The sequence below is a fragment of the Bombus vancouverensis genome, chromosome 3, assembly GCF_051014615.1.
Source record: "Bombus vancouverensis nearcticus chromosome 3, iyBomVanc1_principal, whole genome shotgun sequence".
Taxonomy (NCBI): domain Eukaryota; kingdom Metazoa; phylum Arthropoda; class Insecta; order Hymenoptera; family Apidae; genus Bombus; species Bombus vancouverensis.
This window is the reverse complement of record NC_134913.1, coordinates 10,890,899-10,909,654: the sequence shown is the minus strand read 5'-3', so window position 1 is coordinate 10,909,654 and position 18,756 is coordinate 10,890,899. Positions and strand designations below refer to the sequence as shown.

General features: G+C 34.8%; 1 protein-coding gene across 4 annotated transcripts in view; it reads left to right on the top strand.

Annotated features, from left to right (window-relative positions):
* Dscam3 (Down syndrome cell adhesion molecule 3) overlaps nucleotides 1-18,756 on the top strand; it is a 309,001-nt gene that overhangs the window by 245,223 nt on the left and 45,022 nt on the right. For all 4 annotated transcript variants that reach the window (XM_076617056.1, XM_033349145.2, XM_076617057.1 and 1 more), the window contains exon 5: nucleotides 7,319-7,461. In XM_076617056.1, coding sequence (XP_076473171.1) covers nucleotides 7,319-7,461 — 143 coding nt within the window. The remainder of the gene's footprint in view (nucleotides 1-7,318; nucleotides 7,462-18,756) is intronic.

The following is an 18,756-nucleotide window of genomic DNA, read 5'->3' as shown; positions in this document are numbered from 1 at the left end:
TTATACTTGTTCAATTACATTACGGTTATACACTAATTATCTAATTAGATATACAGCGATACCCTCCAAAACTCACAGTTCTCTGTTCTAGAACCATTCGTTAATTAAACATTACTAATATCATATTTCAAGGTAAGTTTATTAAACGTTTGGTGTTCTATTAATCTGAAGATTCTACTGTAAATGCTTTTGTTGTGTGGGCACATGAACTTGAACAGTTTTCCGGAATGTATTCCAAGATAAAACGCGTGCAAATCGCGTGAGGTTAATATAATTGGAAATTTGATGCCACACGTCCGGCAATATCGTAAACGTGGCACCTGGACAAGCCATTTCCTCTCGGTAATTGAAATGTTCCTTATCCAATGGTCGTCCAGTAAGTTTGTCCGCAAGCAGACGTCCCACAGGAAAGCGTAGCCTCCCGCTCGACCTCGTTTCGATAACACCCTTATCGCACATTAATGAACTTTTAACCAACGAGTGATCTTATAAATGAAAAAAAAAGAAACGGATTATCTTTCAAGAAGTTTCTAGAATTCTAATCAGGTCTGTAACTCAGTTCCGTTTTTCTTAATCCTTTATTTAATTGCAATTTGATAATTTTGTTTTTCTAACTTTCTTTAATTAGGAGATCTAACTTCTTCGTTTTCGAGTTCTATTTTCTTCGGTAACCTCAAGTTTCATATATCGTGGATCTTAATTTTTAAATAAGTCAAATATTTCAAATTCTGATTTCTATGTAACAGACAGCTGAAAAATCTATATCCAAATTCTAATTTCAGAATCTGCAGTTTTAATACCAGATTTTGCTACTTCTTTTCATTAATATTTCTTATTCTTATTTGTTCCTCTGTAATAGCAATTTTATCACTCACACCTTATTTTCAAATTATACTTTAACTTTAACTTTCTGTCTCATACAATATAACTTTGCAAGCTCTCGTTCTTCAACCTAATTGTACGATACGCTGTCCTGCACAAAAACATCTTCGAATTCCAGAAGAATCAATAAACCCCTCTTTTAAAAAACACAATTCGAAAGCATACTTAAGACATAATATATAAAATGCTTCAAATATTTAGAGTATCGTAAAACACTTTCGCTTTATTCGCTGATTCTTCAACCTCAAATATCCCATTGAAGACTGCTCAGCTTGTAAAAACCATCTTTTGTTCCTCGTCAAGGCTACGCGATCTAATTGCCCCTGAAGCCTGGCAGAAAGCTTTACTTTCGCCCTTCTCATACTGCAGATGCATCGATCAGAAGCAAATCAGAGCCAAAACAGAAACAGGCACAGTCTTGAACCAGTCGAACATTCAGCAGTCGAAACTTTGTATCAGTTGGAAGCCGCAAGAGAAGCTGGAAGAATTCAAAGCAAAAGCAACCCCTTTCGACTTGCGATTCGACATTCATCCGCAAAACATTCCTCTTTGCTGTTCGATTCTCGGTTTTCAGTAATTCAGACGTCGAGCTTTCTGTTCATTTTGCATCCGACGAAAATTCACTGCCGGCGGTGTTGGTGTTTCGATACACGTCGATCGATTAAAGACGCGAGAGGAAACAGCTGGAGGCTGTTTTTCGTTTGCAGAAGATAAAGCAACCGGAGGAGGAATTGCTGGAATAAATGTAACGACGCGCGCGCGAAAGAGGATGCAGGGATGGAAATGATGAAGATGAAAGGTGAAAAAGGGAGGGTGGAATGAATAAAATAGTGAGACGAAGAATTGATAAATTGGAATCAAACTGGTAGTGAAAGGTTGGGGAATAAAAATGAGAGGCAAAGAGATAATGGTGCAAATATTTGTCAGAGATTACGAAATAAATAAAATATGCATCTTTTATATCAACTAATCGTTAGATAAACATTTGATATTGAAATTGTAGTACGTTAAATGTAAATAAAATACATTTAGAAAAAGTATAAACAAAATTGAAGGAAACGAATGAAGTAAATAAAAGAAAATATAAAAGTCTTTTACGGCAAAAGGTTCAAGTTTAAACAAACATGCAGCTTGAAAATTTTGATAAATGAGATAAATACAGATAGATAAACGTAGAGAACCTTACGGGGAATGGTATTTGAATCATTCAGACGTAAATTCAATTTTGAAATTATGCGGGAAGCGTTAATGAAAATAACCAGTCATTTTTCTCAATGTATATAGCATACAGACAAGTATTTAATAAAAACGAATACTCGCATCATTGAAATATAAATTGCACTTAAAATAATGCAGTAAATTCTACGCTGTTTTTCGCAGTTGTGTTGATAAAAGAAGCACCCTCTTCTTGAATATTCCAGTTCTTCGAATGGAAAAGGAAATTGAAGGAAAGATTGAAAATAAGGTATAATTGAAACATAATGACGAATAGACGAGAAACAATTGAAGTGAACGTCAAAGAGATTGTACAATGTACAGTATAAAAGAAACGTAATGTTGATCGTCGATAAAAGGTAGAAACTGAAAATGTCAAAGGAAATGTTACATAATAAACAATAAAAGTATGTAAAGGGTATCCACAGAAAAGGAAAGAAACATAAATATGAATACACGAGAAACAAATAACACGAGTGATGTGGAAACACGAAATCAAGAACTAAAGCCAGTGCAGCATAAAGGAATAACACCTATAAAATCATTCATACAAAAGTAACGCGAACAACGAGCTACCTGGAAACTGGAAACAGGTTTCTGCCATTTCGAGTTTTCGCTCGAATAACCCCTTTCTTTGCTATATTTTTTCGTTTTGTTTCCCTTTTTTCTTCATTTATCTCTAAATTTTGATATTATTAGATGTTGCTTTCTCTGTTTTAGAATTTAACTTTCCTCCTACGTAGCTTATTAGAAGACTAACATATTATTTAAACTGTCAATATTGATATTTGCAAAAATTTACTGTGATAGTGTGTACTACTATTTGCTAGAATATAAATGTCATGGTTATCCAACAAAATTATAGTATTTATTAAAAATATTACAATTCACAAATCTTTTTTTATTTTCCTGGAATAATAACAAATGCGTGATTTTTTATTAAATACTCTCAATACTCAAAGAATATTAGTTGAATAATAAAAGAAAGCAAATCTTTTCAATACCAAATACTTGAATTGTTAGTAATTTTCTATTTCCATTTTTTCTACTATTTCTAATAACTTTTCGTCTCAACAAATTCGTTTTTCTTATAACTTTCTCTTGGCGCCTGGTTCCTTGAAAAAACGTACGTCTATTAATCGCGTCATTCTTTTAACGAACCGAAAATGTTGCATTTTCTGGCTTTCGTATCTTCATTCGTGTGTTATTATTTTGGAATTTCGTAAATCCTACGAAATTATCTGAAACAAATGTGATTCGTGAAATGGCTCGTGACAAATAAAGGATCGACATCATCAGATAATTATATTTCAACATTTTACAATAGTCAGCAGGATGTATGATCAAGAGTCAGTTAGCTCGAAATGGGACATTCGCGTTCGCAGGCGCAGCTTGGAAAATCTGTTGATGACACTCGACACGCGGAAAAAGTGTGGATGACAAGCGTGTGCTAGTTGCACTGTGCGATATGCTGCGTACAAGTGGAGGACATAAGCAAATGTTCATCCGCTTAATATATTCTTCAACACTTTCTGAAATTGCACGTATGCAACGATTTTCACATCCGATTCAACATTTCTTTCCACTATTATTTATATATTTGAAGGGTCGATGAGAAAAGAAGGAAATATCATGTCATGAATTTAACAAATTTTAGAGTTTAACAGTTTTTCGTATATCCCTGTGTATGTGATGCTTACCACTGGCTATGTTGCTGTATTAATTTGAATAAAAATTTGCTAAGTTCTAAAGCAGTTGGGAAACATTGAGATATGCAACATATTTTTGATCTTTTACAATTTAACCTTTTATGCATATATTACTTAAAATTATATATAGAAATTGAAAACAATGCAGAATAAAAAAATAATAAAATGTTTTATTTTAATATAATATTTATTGAATTATATCTAATATTATATTGAGAAATAAATGTTTGTTTTCTGGGAAATGCTAAAACTTGACATTTCCCATTGATTTGTAGAAAGTTTGATTCTCGAATAATAATTGCAATTAGTAGATTATTACTAGAATTATTAGATATTAGCGTAGGTACTATATACTAGGTTATTAAATTATATATTAGTACACCACATTGTGACTGAAACATGACACTTTCTCATTTCTGATCCCCGTTTGTAGTTCCATAAATGATCCGATCCACTTGAATAAATTTGTCTCACGTGTGACGTTATTTGCCTTCGACACAACCTGTTTACGAGCAGGTAGATATTTGTATAGTTAAGTAAATCAACAGAGCATATATAGCATCATAGAGAGATAATGTTAATCCTGCCATAGCATCTTGTATATTAATACGACCTGCACTAATAACACATTTAATTAGGATTAATTACACAATATATACATATTTAGCTATAAAATTACGTAACTTTTACCTCGCAAAACATTTAACTCGTATATTACCATCGTAATACACTGGCATTGATTTCCAAAAATTCATATCTAAAAATATATCAAACTGTTATTCTCTTTTATATCTTACAAACATGTTATTATTTCCATAAACAATAAAGAACTATCAAGATCAAACTATCGCAAAACGGTGCATAATGGAATAATAAAATAGAGTTATCGGTAGAGGACATTATCGGTAAGATAAGTAGAATTGGAATGTACATGGTCAAACAAGTAAAATAGAGCTCTACAGAATGCTGCAGTAGAATAGGTCAGTAAATAGAGTCATTCTACTATCCTCCAATATGCAGTAAACATAATACAGGTAGAACACTAACCTTCTCTGAGTAGAAAATCGATCAGAGTAGATAATAGCCGATCAATAGAATTTGTTAAACAAATTTAAAGCGAAACTGGTCAGAAGATTAAAACAAACGATCGAGTTCAATAGCATACGGTTGCATTAAACTAGACAAGTAGAATAGGTGTAAATATTGTCCGACACAATATCTAATCAGACAACGGCAACAGTAACGTGTTTTATCAAACAACTGTTACCCGATTGTGTAAGTAATCAGTACAAGTAGGTTACGTAAGCGATTAAGTAGTATGGTTCGGTGTGTAGTTAAACAAGTAGTATAGCCGAAAGCTTTGTCAGCCGGCTATCATAACCTGGAACGTAACCGCATTGTACGGGCGTACACGAACGCGTGTAATTACGCAGTGAATACAGAACGGTTTCTAATAACGCAGGTAGCATAAGACAACTCGGACATCTGACGAGAAACAATATTAACTTTAACGTGTTGAGAAAAACCTATTTTAGAAGTATCTTGTTTGTAGCGCAGTAAATGAAGGTATTTGTTATGTTGATGCTTTGGAATAATATTTTGCATCGTAATATATTACAATTTTTACAATATTCCAATCTTTAAGAATTGAATGTTGAAAGGATCTATTTCGAAAGCATTATATTTGTAGCGTAAAAAATGAAGATCCTCGCTATAACTAGATTTTGGAATAATGTCATGCATCATACTGCATTATGTTACAATTTTTACGATATATCGGTATTTAAAAATTAGTTGAAACGTTTCATTAAGAAGATCTTATACGTATATCATAGAGAATGAAGCTTTTTGCTGTACAAAGGAAAATTTCATTTCACACGAAGAGAAGAATTTCGTTGCATAGAGAAATTTCCAATTTTTCAACTCTTCAAAATCGAAAGATTTCATCGTGGCGATATCATATTTATACTGAAGACGAAAGACATATTTGTTATAATTCTAGTTTGCAATAATATTTTCGAAGTTTATCAAATATTTTACCGAAGATAGATCTTCGTAATAATAGTAATTAAAGAGTAATATGCGAATATCTAACAAAATATCCCAGTCAATCCAAATTAATTTCAATTTTGAAATCCTAAATTCCTTCAAAGAACTGAAAAGCTTCGTGATGATCCCACGTGTAACGAGACGAACAGAAACTAGCTGCTAGTTTGACCTCTCGAAGAATCGATATCGCGACACAGTTAGACCTTTTTGGCCATTTTTAGCTATGCTATTGTGACGCGAATCCTGAATGTTTCATCTCGTTTGCGGTTAACTCGATTCGTTGATCGACGTACGGAACGTTTTCTATTGCAGCTCGAAAGAGACTCGGCTTTTATGTTATGCACATACATTAGCGACAATTTATCGCTTACGGGAAGGACATTCGCTTATATGGACGTGCGCGCTTTTCACGATGCGTCTGCAGAACGACTTTTTCTTTACTGATAGAAGAAGAAATTAAAATGTCGATCGACGCAAGCGCGATTTGTACACAGGCTTAACGAGTCTTGACAAAATGACTATAAATGGGACAGATTAGAAGGAAACATAGGGTTAGAGGGGAATAAAAATTCAATTATACAGCGTTTATTCATAGATTTTGGTAATACTAGATTTCGAACTGATACTTTATTGTTATTGAAACTGAAACTTAATCTTATCATTTGTATATTGTATTTGAATTGTAACCATTTGCCTAGCGAAATTGATTATGTAAGAATTTTAATGGTTTACGTACAGAAGAGTAAACATATCAAGTAAAAGATAACTATTTTTGATAATATAATCGAGTGAAATAAAATTTGGGATTGAAACTCGAAGAATTGAATATTCTAAAAATGTGGCAAATTCTTAAAACCGGAAACAATCAACATAAAACTCTAAATAATACCATCAGATTTCCTAGAATTTAATATATTTCCATAATTTAATTTCATTGCGCTGTATAAAAATTCTTAGGATGCAAGAAACTTGTATAAAGAATGCAAAAAGATGTTTTAAACGGTATTAAAAAATGAAACTTTTAAATAATTTCTCTGAATCTCGCAAACCAAATGACTGAATAATTAAATAAAAAAACATTGTGTACATGAATTGTAAAGAATCAACGCAACACTCTAAATAGTACCATTTAATTCCTTATAATTTAATCTGAAACACACTCTATTCAATGCAACATTAGAATTTCTCTCGTTTATTCGCATATTTCAATTACTCTCGAACCACGTATTTTCTTCTGCAATTTTAAAAGCTTTCCTGGGCGAATTAATAAAAGGCATTTGCTCGTGAGAGTGTCGGTGGTAAAAAGGCAGAATGGTAAAAGGAAGCTAAAAATGGGCGAATTTATATCGCGAAATGGTAACGCCAGTAATGGAACCTGGGCGAAGACGTTAGAATTCTAGCTTCTTCGTTTCTCTCGCCTTTCTTTTTTTTCTTCCTCTTTCATTCTTTTTCCATTGTTTCAGACAGCTGCTCGGGAACGGCACCCTCTACTTTCCGCCATTTCTGGCGCAGGACTTTCGGGCGGAAGTGCACAACGCTAGGTACAGGTGTCGTGCAACCAGTTCCGTTGGAACCGTGCTTTCCAGGGAAGTTACTCTTCGTGCTGGTGAGTTTGTTATACTTTTGGTAAAATTTAAAAAGTCGGCTGATCGAATTTCTAACTCGTAATGTGACATTCAGTTTATAAATGAAGACCACAGACAGGAGAAATATGATGAGTGCGTTTTTATTGATTTTCTCAGTTTTACGTCGCACGATAGCTAAAATGAAGTATTTTATTAACATGAAATAGTCGATACATATTTTTTGAAAATAGGTGATAAATTCACAATGTATTTTTTAAGAAACGAATAATGCTTGTTAACATAATTATATATTAACGGTTTATAAGAAAGAACGGACCAATATGAATGATATTATATTCATAAATATGTAAATGTACGGATGTATGTCTGTAGAGATAAATAAATATTAACAATTTATACATGTATAAATCTTTAATGCTAATTTGATCTTTTTTAAACGTACAAGAGAAGAACAAAGGCACATATTTAATCTAAAAATCAAATGCAAATTACATTTCGAGATTACTCTTCCATAAGATGTGACTCATCGTGTTTTTCGCTTATGATCGTCAAATTGTCTCATAAAACCAGTGCAATGACTTAATACTGGAACAAACGACGAGTATAAAGACGAAATAAAATTTTTAGTAATACAATAAAAATGTTAAGACATATAGACAATGTGTATAATATAAAGGAAGAAACAATTCCATATACAACTAAAAATTGTAGCCAATAACAAAATCTAACGCTCAAATGAAATTTAAATAAATATAAAAGAAATATAAATATACTAAATTGCATGCATTCGTCTATAATTTCATTCCAATTAATACTGATGAAGCTGAATCGAAGCTATGGTATATTTTTTAGTCGGTTGAAATGGCAACAAATAAGGGGCTTAACGAATAATTAAAAGATTCTGGTTGCGTCGCCTTTTATTCAGTTCCGCGGGGTAGTCGAGTAAAGGGCAACGCGTTAATAACATAAAAATAGCGGAAAATATCGCGAGGGAAAATCTCTATCCGTATTTCTGCATTTATGGACAGAAGTCTCATTATCGTGTTCCAGTGCGGTGCTCATTAATTACTATGTTTTTTTCCGCCGATGTCCCAGCATCGGAAGGGGAACGTTCACGCAGGCTGCTGTATAGAAACGGTACACATATACACGATATATTGAGAAAATAATAATTGCGACTTTAACCTGAAATTTATTATTAAAAACTTCTTCGCTCTCTCTGTGTAGATGGTGATTTATTCGAGTCTTATATGTTATATCTTCCATATGTTTCTTGGAAATATGAAGTAATAAAAATATACTATATAATATAAGGATATTGTATGGAAATATTCTGTTTTTTATATATTCTTCAAGCTATTAGGTTGTCCCAAAAGTTTCTTTCGTTTCATAAGGTGATAATAGATGAACGACAATTTCTGTTTTATATTATTTTATTGAATTAGATATGATCCATTTTGTTATATTTCTATTATTACGTTCGTGCATAATTCAATAAACTAATATAAAACAAAAAACATTGTGCGTCTATTGTTTCCTTATAAAACGAAAGAAACTTCTCGGACCACCTAATACTAAATTAAGGAGTAACCGTTATATAAAAGAAATATTAGAAACAATTAAACAGTCCAGTGTAGGATTCAGGATAGGACAAAATTACTTGACGACAAAATTGTGTAACAATAAATTATTCTTGCTATATATAATTATTCTGTTCTACAAGCAGCTAAATTATAAAGCAAACGATGAAACTATCACTAAAAATAATAGTCGAATGCTACTGAGAATGCCTACAACGAAGAATAGTGAACAGTAATCTTGTACTATAAATAATAAGAAGTAATAATCTGCAAACAAAATTGCATAAAGACCCTTCGTTCTTCTTATATTGTTCAATCTACAAAACTGAAGGACAAACGATGAAAAAAGAACACTGAAAATAATAATCGAATATTCACTATACAGGATAGAGACTAGTGAATTTTTGAAAAGAAAACTGTACAAAAATACCCCATCCTGTCTTCCATTCTTCGAATAACAAATGCTGAAACTTAAAAGAGAAACACTAAAAGTAATAATTCCCTGTCCAGAACAGAGCCTAATAATTTTTGAAAAGGAAACTGCACAAAAATACCCCATCTCGTCTTCCATTCTTCGAATAACAAATGCTGAAACTTAAAAGAGGAACACTAAAAATAATAATTCCCTGTCCAGAACAGAGCCTAATAATTTTTGAAAAGGAAACTGCACAAAAATACCCCATCTCGTCTTCCATTCTTCGAATAACAAATGCTGAAACTTAAAAGAGAAACACTAAAAGTAATAATTCCCTGTCCAGAACAGAGCCTAATAATTTTTGAAAAGGAAACTGCACAAAAGTATCGTGTGTCGTCTTGCATTCCCCGAACTGTAAGGTGCGAACGACGAATACACGTCAAAGATTATAATCGTATATTCATTATTTAGAAATTGTTAAGAGAAATTATTTAGAAGGGAACTGCACAAAGGTAGCTCGTGTTATCTTTCATTCTGCAAGCTACAGAACCTAAAACATAAATCGCGAAAGGAGCACTAAAAGGTGGTCTTGTACCCATCGATACGTTTCCACGGCGCGTTGCGTGAGCACAATAAACGTCAATTACAGTAGAGAACGTCGCCTTTGGAACGTGACTGGTCGCCGGAAACGGCAGAAAGTTGCTGAAGATCCCATTATGCCGGAAACGCGGCCCGCGTTTTCACCGAGACATCGCCGAGTAAATACCGGAGGGAAAACGCCAATGAAAGCCGTTAAATTGTATCGAAGCAAGTTCGATTTGAACAAACGACCAGACAGAGAAGGAAAGAGGCCAGAGGAAAGATGGAAATAGGAAAAAAGAAGCGAAAGAGGAAGAAAACAGAAGAAACGTCTGGGGAACGTCGTTCGAGAGAACATGGGACAAAGGTTGGTCCGGTACCATGAGCTTTACGTGAGCCACCATTTAAATGGCTGATTTTATGCCGACCAACGCGTATAGCAAGCTACGTGCTTTTGCCTGCCGTGGATAGCACGTGTACACTGTGCAACCGAAATTAGAAGAAAATTTCGAATCCTTCCATTTAACTTGCCTTCGATTCGTTCCGTTGCTTTTTTAATGCGATCTCGTCGACACACTGTTTTACTTTCGCGTAGACGAGTTCTTTCTCTACGTTTAGCCCATTTTTAGGTGGATTTCTGTTTGATTAGGAGAAAAGAAAATTAACGTTGATGAAGGTTTTTTCGTTTGGAACTTTAAGGTCAATATAATGCAGTGGGCAATATAATACAGTAAATGTGCGTGATTTTTGCTTTTTCTAAGTTAGGTTACTTTATTTTCATTTTCCAGACATTCTTTGAAATTATGATATATAAGCATAATTTGAAATACGTAATTTTACGAATACTTGCCTTGTGAAAGTTTTTTCTTATGCGACAGCCTAATATTTACGAATAGGATTCTCCCTCGAATTTACTGTTTGATAAAAAAAAAATAAAAAAAGGATAATACCCTAACTTAAAGAAGAAAGAGCAAGAAGCTCCCAAATTAAAATCTTACTTAGAATGAAAGCTAACTCGAACTAGATTGCCCTTTTCCTAATACTTAGGAATAAAACTTACGACCAATGATCGCCTTAACTTAAAACCAACAAATATAATTATAAAAGTATTTTGAAGAAAATAATTTGCAGAAGCAATTATATTGGAGAAAGGTCGTTGACATTCCTTTTTTTATTTAAAGATATCAACCTCGTTGACAGTCCTCCGCTACTACAACTTATTAATCCAGTCTTCGTGTTGATTTTCTAATAAGTGATCTTAAATTTTGCGACCTCATCATTAGATATGCAATTATGCAATTACGTAAATTACATTTCTAACCGTTCCAAATTCTTCTCTGATTCTTCCTATAAATTCAGACAATCAACTCTGCAGTTATTTAATTGTTAATCAATTATCATTAGACTGCGGATTTTTATACAGTTTTATATTTTTATGAATCTAAATAGGAGTTTCATGTACTAAATATTATAATAAATATTTTATTTTGAATATTTTATATACTTGATATACTATATCTGTTATATATGTTATATATTGTACACATACACTTTTGCACGTTATATGCATTGAATGCATTTTGATACCTTCAAATTTCCTATAAATACATAAATATAAAAATCTGCAGTCTAGTTAATTTTTCTTTTCTACGTATACATATGTATATGCAACATACGTACAATTATAACTACTGTGTTCTTTTTTCGTAACAAAGGTTTAATGCTTGTCAATTACCAAATAGACAAATAAATTTTCGAAGGGGAGACGTAATGACAGTAAATTCGGCCAACTTCTCAAGACGAAGGTGGAGGAGCGTGTATCGATTGGTCGGTTTTTCGTCTGGGGAAGTTCGTAAGTCGCGGCCGTCAGCGGCAACAGAAAATTCTTCTTTCTACTTTACGTCGAGACATCCCCGTCTGGGGAACTGCGAGAAAGTTCTCCGACAGGAAACGCGAGCGTATACGGGCCAGCCAATTTGACCAGTTGGTAGAGGAAAAAAAAGGGAATAAACTGGAGAAGAATTCGAAAGTCAAATCCTACGATCCTCACCGTACGATTTCCCCTTTCTTAGCTTCATCCTTCGTTCGTAAGTCGGTCACTTCGCGAAGAGTTCTCGAACATGAATCGTCCGACTTGCACATGTTCCGGCTGTTCTCCATTAATGCTGTTTATTAGATCGAAGAACGAGAATAGAAGAGTTTACTTTGATCGCGTCTTCGACTAATATCCCATGAGTTTTGTCTCGTTTCGAGGATTTAGCTGTTTAGATTAGAATGTTTCGTAAAGGCAAAGACAGATTTTATCAATTCCACTGTTTATTAATTTCTTTATTTCGTTCCATAAATACCTACACAATTAATATTCAACTCTCAACGAAGAAAGAAAGAAATATAAATTTATGTATAGTTACATGAATTCATTTAGACGATGATATAAGATGAGAAGAGATATAAATATGATGCAAGAAGATGATACAAGTGATAATAAATTGCAAGGTAAATATAGGAAACTGTGTTCGTAGTATCATTATTCTTCTGTACTTTTCACTTTGTGGAATTGGTCAATGCGACATTTGATCGTCTATTGAAGGTAGGATTTAAGAAATTATATTTTAAGTTTAAACATAAAATCAAACAAATATAAACGGCATCCCAAATATCAGTATTTAAATCTTTGAACGAGGAACATCATTTTTAAAAATATGCCTATCTGTCGATAAAAATACTTTTAAAAAGTATATAAAAATATACAAGTTCGCCAATGTTCGTTTACGTTGATCAACTATACCAACGTAAATATCTAAAGCATTTAAAAAATGAACATAAATAACATTTTCCGTTCAAAAAAGAAAAAATGTTAGTTCTTAAAGATATCTACTATTCTCCAAATTAGCACAAAGTACAGACTCCTTCAACTCATCTCAAAGTAGGACTTCCAATTAAACGCTATTGAGTGCTGCTTAATCCCATGAAAGATGCAACAATAACAATCGAATTATCATGAATTCGCCAAGAATTTCCGCCAAATTTACTCTCAAAGTCCTCCCACGCTGTTCCCCCGTCCCACCGTGAAAACTCAACGTTTTCCGGTGGTAACAAGTCTGCCGACTAATAAACGACGCGACTTTCCTCTCTTCTTAAACGTAATTACCGCCTGGCAAGAGAAAAAAGGAGAACGAAGGGAAAAAGACGGAAGAGAAGACGCGACAAGGGGGCAACGGAAAAGACGTTGAACGTAAACGATCATAGAAGCCAGATCTATGAGACGCGGCGTTAATTAAACCTCGTTACATCGGACTTTCTACGAACTTCGTCGTTAACAAGCTGCCGTCGAATCGAAATCTTCGATAATCTCTCGAACGTCTTGGACCGTTCGAGCCTTCAGCGTTTCGTAATAAATCCACCCTTTAAAAGCAGATTGCCAAAGAGGATTTCGAAAAGAAGTGGCTCGTTATCAACCACTCTGTTTCGCTCGGCATCACCCTTTCACCAGGCTTCTCGTCGAAACCTAACCTTCGCGTAGACTTACGCAGAACTTATGACTTAGGGAAACCTGCCAAAAAAGTCTGGCAACTTCCTTTTACGTAAGAGAGTCCCCTAGACCCACGCACAGTTTCCCCGACTTCTTGCAGCCCGGCAGAAAAACACAGGAGAGGAACGTTTAGCTTAGGTCGACAGAGACGGGGCAGAGCTTCCTGGAAAAGGCACCGTTCATTAAAATGTGTTCCAGCCGGCGGTAATTACGCGTTTAATTATTTAAACGAGTGACCCGGCATTCAGCAAGATTTCATCCCCACCTCTGCTCTTCCGCGTTTCATCCCCATTTCGATTCCCTCCCTCTGGTTAAACTCTACTCCTTCTTTCTCTCTCTCTCTCTCTCTCTCTCTTTCTCTCTCGCGCGCTAGCTTTTTAGTTTGTGAAAGTAGCGTTTTCGTTTCTTGTCTCGATAATATCAGAGAGGACTCGCCATCTTCATTCAATCTTCCTACCCTTTTCTCTGTTTCTTTCCACGTTTCCGCTGTAGAAAGAGGGGTGGTAAAAGGGTGGGCAGAAGGGTTGCCTCGCGATGCTTGGACGTTAGGCCTGGTCCTCTGTATTTCTCGTGTCTTTCTCCTTCCGTTTTTCAAGCTCAAGCTTTTCAACTCTGCGCCTTTTCAACCTCAACATGTACCATTTCCGTCCCGTTTCCGGTTCGTACGTCTGTGTCGCGCTTCAAGATAGAGACAGACGTACTTGAGGATGTTGCAGCGTCTTCTACAGGCCAGATCCGACGCGGATACCGCGAATGAAACGGTTAATTGGTCGTGAAGGGGACACTGGGATATATTCGCCGAGCTATTCGCTTGCAATTCGAGCAGTTTGCGTTTCGTGCCGCGGTTCCGGATAAGAGAAACTGCTGCGCGCGTTAATTATCGCTGCCTCATCAGATGGAAGGATAGCGGACAATGTGAGACAAAGTTTAGGGGAGGAGTTGCAAGTTCTCGTGTACGGATATTATTAATTTTGTCGCTTCTGTAGCGAGTGAAAGGAAAATTGATCGTTTTTGGTGAAATTCTTAAGATATAAAGGCAGGGGATTATTTCTAAGCGTAGTTTAATTAATTAAGAATTTGTTTAGAAGCTAGTTTAAAAAAAATAGATTTTTAAAGCGAGTTTTTAGTTCAAGAAATTTGTTTTCTTTTGGATTGTAGAATATACAGATTCTATATTTCGATAAGAATTAATTTTTAGCTAATTTAAAGAAGAAATTCATTTTGTTCTTGTTTTCTTCTTGAGTTCTGATATGAAAAAGATTTCGACAACTAATTCTTAAATTCTTCCTTCTTCCTCCTATTAATACAATTTTAATATCTTTGAACAGCTTATTGTTGCATTTTATTATGAGATAAAGCTTGTTATATCATTTTTTTTTATACTATTAAATTACAATTTTGTACAAACGAAAAGTAATTTTATATGATCTCTCTAGCAAACTTAAATAAAATAAAATATTCGACTATAATGGAAATAATTAGAATTCGACTTCTCGAATCCTTGCTCCCGCGATAAATAACAAGCCCAACAAACATCAACCGTATTGTCCATCGTGAAAAGTACAAGAAAATAAATAATTTGACATAATCGCTGCAATAGGTGCAAGTAAAGAATTTCTCAATTGCTTGTTCTCGCAACGAACAAGTGCAACATTTTCAAGTTTCCAAAACAACCTCTTCAAACCACCAAACATCAATCGTATCATTAATCATGAACGTCAATCACAAAGCTAGAAAAGAAATACCGTTGCATGAAATTGAGAGAAACGAGAAGAACACTCATCGCGCCTGGAAAAATCAAACTAACCGCAAGAAGGAACACACGATTAAAGAGGAGGGATGCAAGCTGATTTCCACGTGTTCCTTGCTCTCTTCTCGATGCACGGTATCGCTGGAATGAAAGGGCCGAGATACAGAGGTGAGGCCTGGACCCGGCTGAAAAGCTATGAGGAATTTATCTGAAATGACATCGGCTCGACCCTCGTCGTCCGCCAAAGGACTTGTTCCCGAGAAGAGCTGCATTGTCTGGAGAAAAAAGGGGAGCCGTTTCTCTTCTCTTTCTCTCTCTGTTTCCTTCTACGTGCTTTTCTTTTTCTCTCCGGCCAACTTGGCGCGAGTTTCTCGTAAGGGCATCCCAGGAAGCGCTCGTGCCGCGCCACTTCCGATGATGACCTCCGACAGCGACTGCGATGCATCGTGCACCAACAACGAATGGATCATTAATTGATCCTGAGATGAATCGAGAAATGGTTTTTATTTTGATTCGTCGTTTGTTTGGAATTTTTGGTTTCTCCTTTCCTCTGTTTTTCTTCTTTTTTTAAGAGATTTTTAACGTCGCGTCAATCGTCAATTAAAAAGGTTAATTATTATCCAACTTCCAGTTACGTGAAATCAGTGAACAACAAATGATTCACGGTTATTACTATTTTTCACTGGATCACGGGATATAAATTGGCGGATCAGATTTGGAGATTAATTTGGACAATTCTGAGACTGTTTAATATTACTGTTTGTTATAAATTTCGTTTTTAAAGAGTGGCTGATAAAGTATCGGTGCATTAATTGGCTAATTTTCTAACAAGGCTTGCACTGATTTAGTGTTTAATCTTTCTAAAACTGTCTTTGAAGTTGTAGAGAAATTTGTCTTTCGTTTGTCGTCAACAATAGAATCTCATGTTCAACTTGGTATCCAAAAGTTTATAACGAAACAAGAACCCAATAATTTGAACAATAAAATAATTAAATACGTAATTCAACGACTTGAACGACAAAATATCAGAAAGAAAGACATCATCAAAAATAAACAACAAATTCTCGTCTTCAATTATGTCAAAGAATTATCCTCATAATTACGTCAAGCACCATCGAATGAGTAATAATAATTTCAACGATACAGTATCTACATAAAGAAGTTAACAAAAATATTTGACAATGTTTCCAATTGAAGATTCAGCGGATGATCTGTCTGTCCTCAACAGATTACGTCAATCTAACCGAGAGAAATCGAGGCGTTGCAGGCTGCGCCACGATATCGAGGGAACGTGAATCGAAAAGAAACTTAATCCTGGGGTTGGCTGCGAATCCACGGGAAATATCGTTGCCCGGTTCGCTGGAGATCTGCGCATATTGGCCTCGTTTGCACGTTTCGTTTCGTTTTCCTCCCCTTCGACGGAATTTGATCGTTATCCAGGTATTTGCCAGCTCCAGTCACGGGGCGTTCTCCAAGTGGCTTCCTAATTTTTCACGTCTCCAAAAAGCAATCGACTCGACGTTTCCTCGAATTTTCTTCTTTTATATTCGAATATTTTCTAGCTCCTTCCGTTCCACTAAATCTTTCTATGAAACATTCTGTCTCTGGATATTTGCTTAATTTTTTTTACGACACCAGGAAGTAATTGACTCGATATTTCCTCGAACTTTCTTCTTTTATATCCAACATTTTCTAGCTTCTTCGGTTTCAAATTTTTTTACGACACACTCTACTTTCTTCATTTTTCATATCTGCAAAATGCAATTGGACGCTTCCTCGAATTTCCTTTTTTCCACCGTTTTCTGTCCACTCTCGTGCTATCAAATTTTTCTGTGATGGACACGTTCTCCTTTTTTAACACTTCATAAAGACGAACGATGGGACTGTCAGTAGTTCTATTTAAATGCCTCTGATGTTTCGCCGAATTTTCATTTTCCTTGCTCCATATATAGCAACATGAAACACACAAATGGGAAAGAACACAAAATACTACTCAACTAGAAATTTCAATTTGTCCCAAATATCCGCCATACTTAAAAAGAGATACAAAATAACACCAAATACTGTCCAATTTGTAACTTATTGTAACAGTGTAATTGTCAATTAATTCCATCAACCATAGAAGAAGAAGAAGAAGCCTAGTAGAATTTAGGATCGAAATAACATTGTATTAAACGTAAAACTGAAATTGACATGCAGGTGACAGACAAGTGCCTTGTCCGGACGTATTGAATTAACACTATGAACTGAATCTAATTCGTTTAAACGACGTTGTTCACTGTCGCGCAACAGCGTTTTCCTTGGATGGAAAGCGAGGAAAAGAGAGGAGCCGGGTTATTGCAAAATTTTCGAATGTCAGAAGCAGGGAAGGAGTGACTTAAACGCGTTACGTTTAATACTTAAATTGTGCCTCCGAAATGAGACGCGTAACAGCGTGACGCCCAGGCTGACAGTGCTATTAAGAGCAATATCGTAGCTACCTGTCAGATCTGGGAATAAATGGAGCGGCGACGGAACTGCTGGAGCTGAAAACGAATTTCCGGATGCGACGCTAATCTTATCTCCGCTACGGAATTTACCTCGACAAACGTCCTCCTTTCTTTTCACCGAGGAAACCCGAACGAGTCCGTGAACGTGAAAATGGTAATAATCGAGAATCATTTGTTGTTCAATGATTTCACGTAACTGGAAGTTGGATAATAATTAACCTTTAGCTGGTATCATCGAGTGATATAATTTAATGTATAGAATTCAAATCAGGCTATTTAATTTCAGATTGGTTGGATTTGTCTCCTTTAATTTATCATCTCAAGCTATAAGATAAATGTCACTAATATTATTATTATATATTAAATACAGATTAAACCGGAGAACTCTAAAATCATATGATTTAATCGAAATTATTATCGTCGATGTACATAGCGATATGTGATCTTTTCGAAATATACAAGTCCACTAAATATATATCCTGTGGCTTCTATGTACAGGCTCGCATTAATATTCTGGCACCATGGTGTGCGCAGAATTATTATTGCATAAGTTTGTGTCTGATAATTAACGCATTATTGACGATACACCGTGAAATAAACTTTACTCCAGTTTCTACATAAAAAAGAATGAAAATCGTCTCCAGTCAACGACTAAATTAATCAGTCCTTAATATATTAATACAAATAATTGGACAAATATTTTACTTGTCCAATGCATATACTTTTTCTAAATAAAAAATGATAAGCTAAATAATTTTTAAACTCTATGGAATGTCCGAGTTAAATTAAATTAATACGGATCACTGTATATTTTTGAATTTCTTTCAAATTTTATCAATATAACCGTGATAATCGGGTCTCACTGCAGTTGTAATTAATGAAACTCCAAAAATACTTCCATGAACGATTGTATCTTATCTCGATACATAACTCTCGATAAATTCGCTCAAACAACTTTATCGTGTAAACG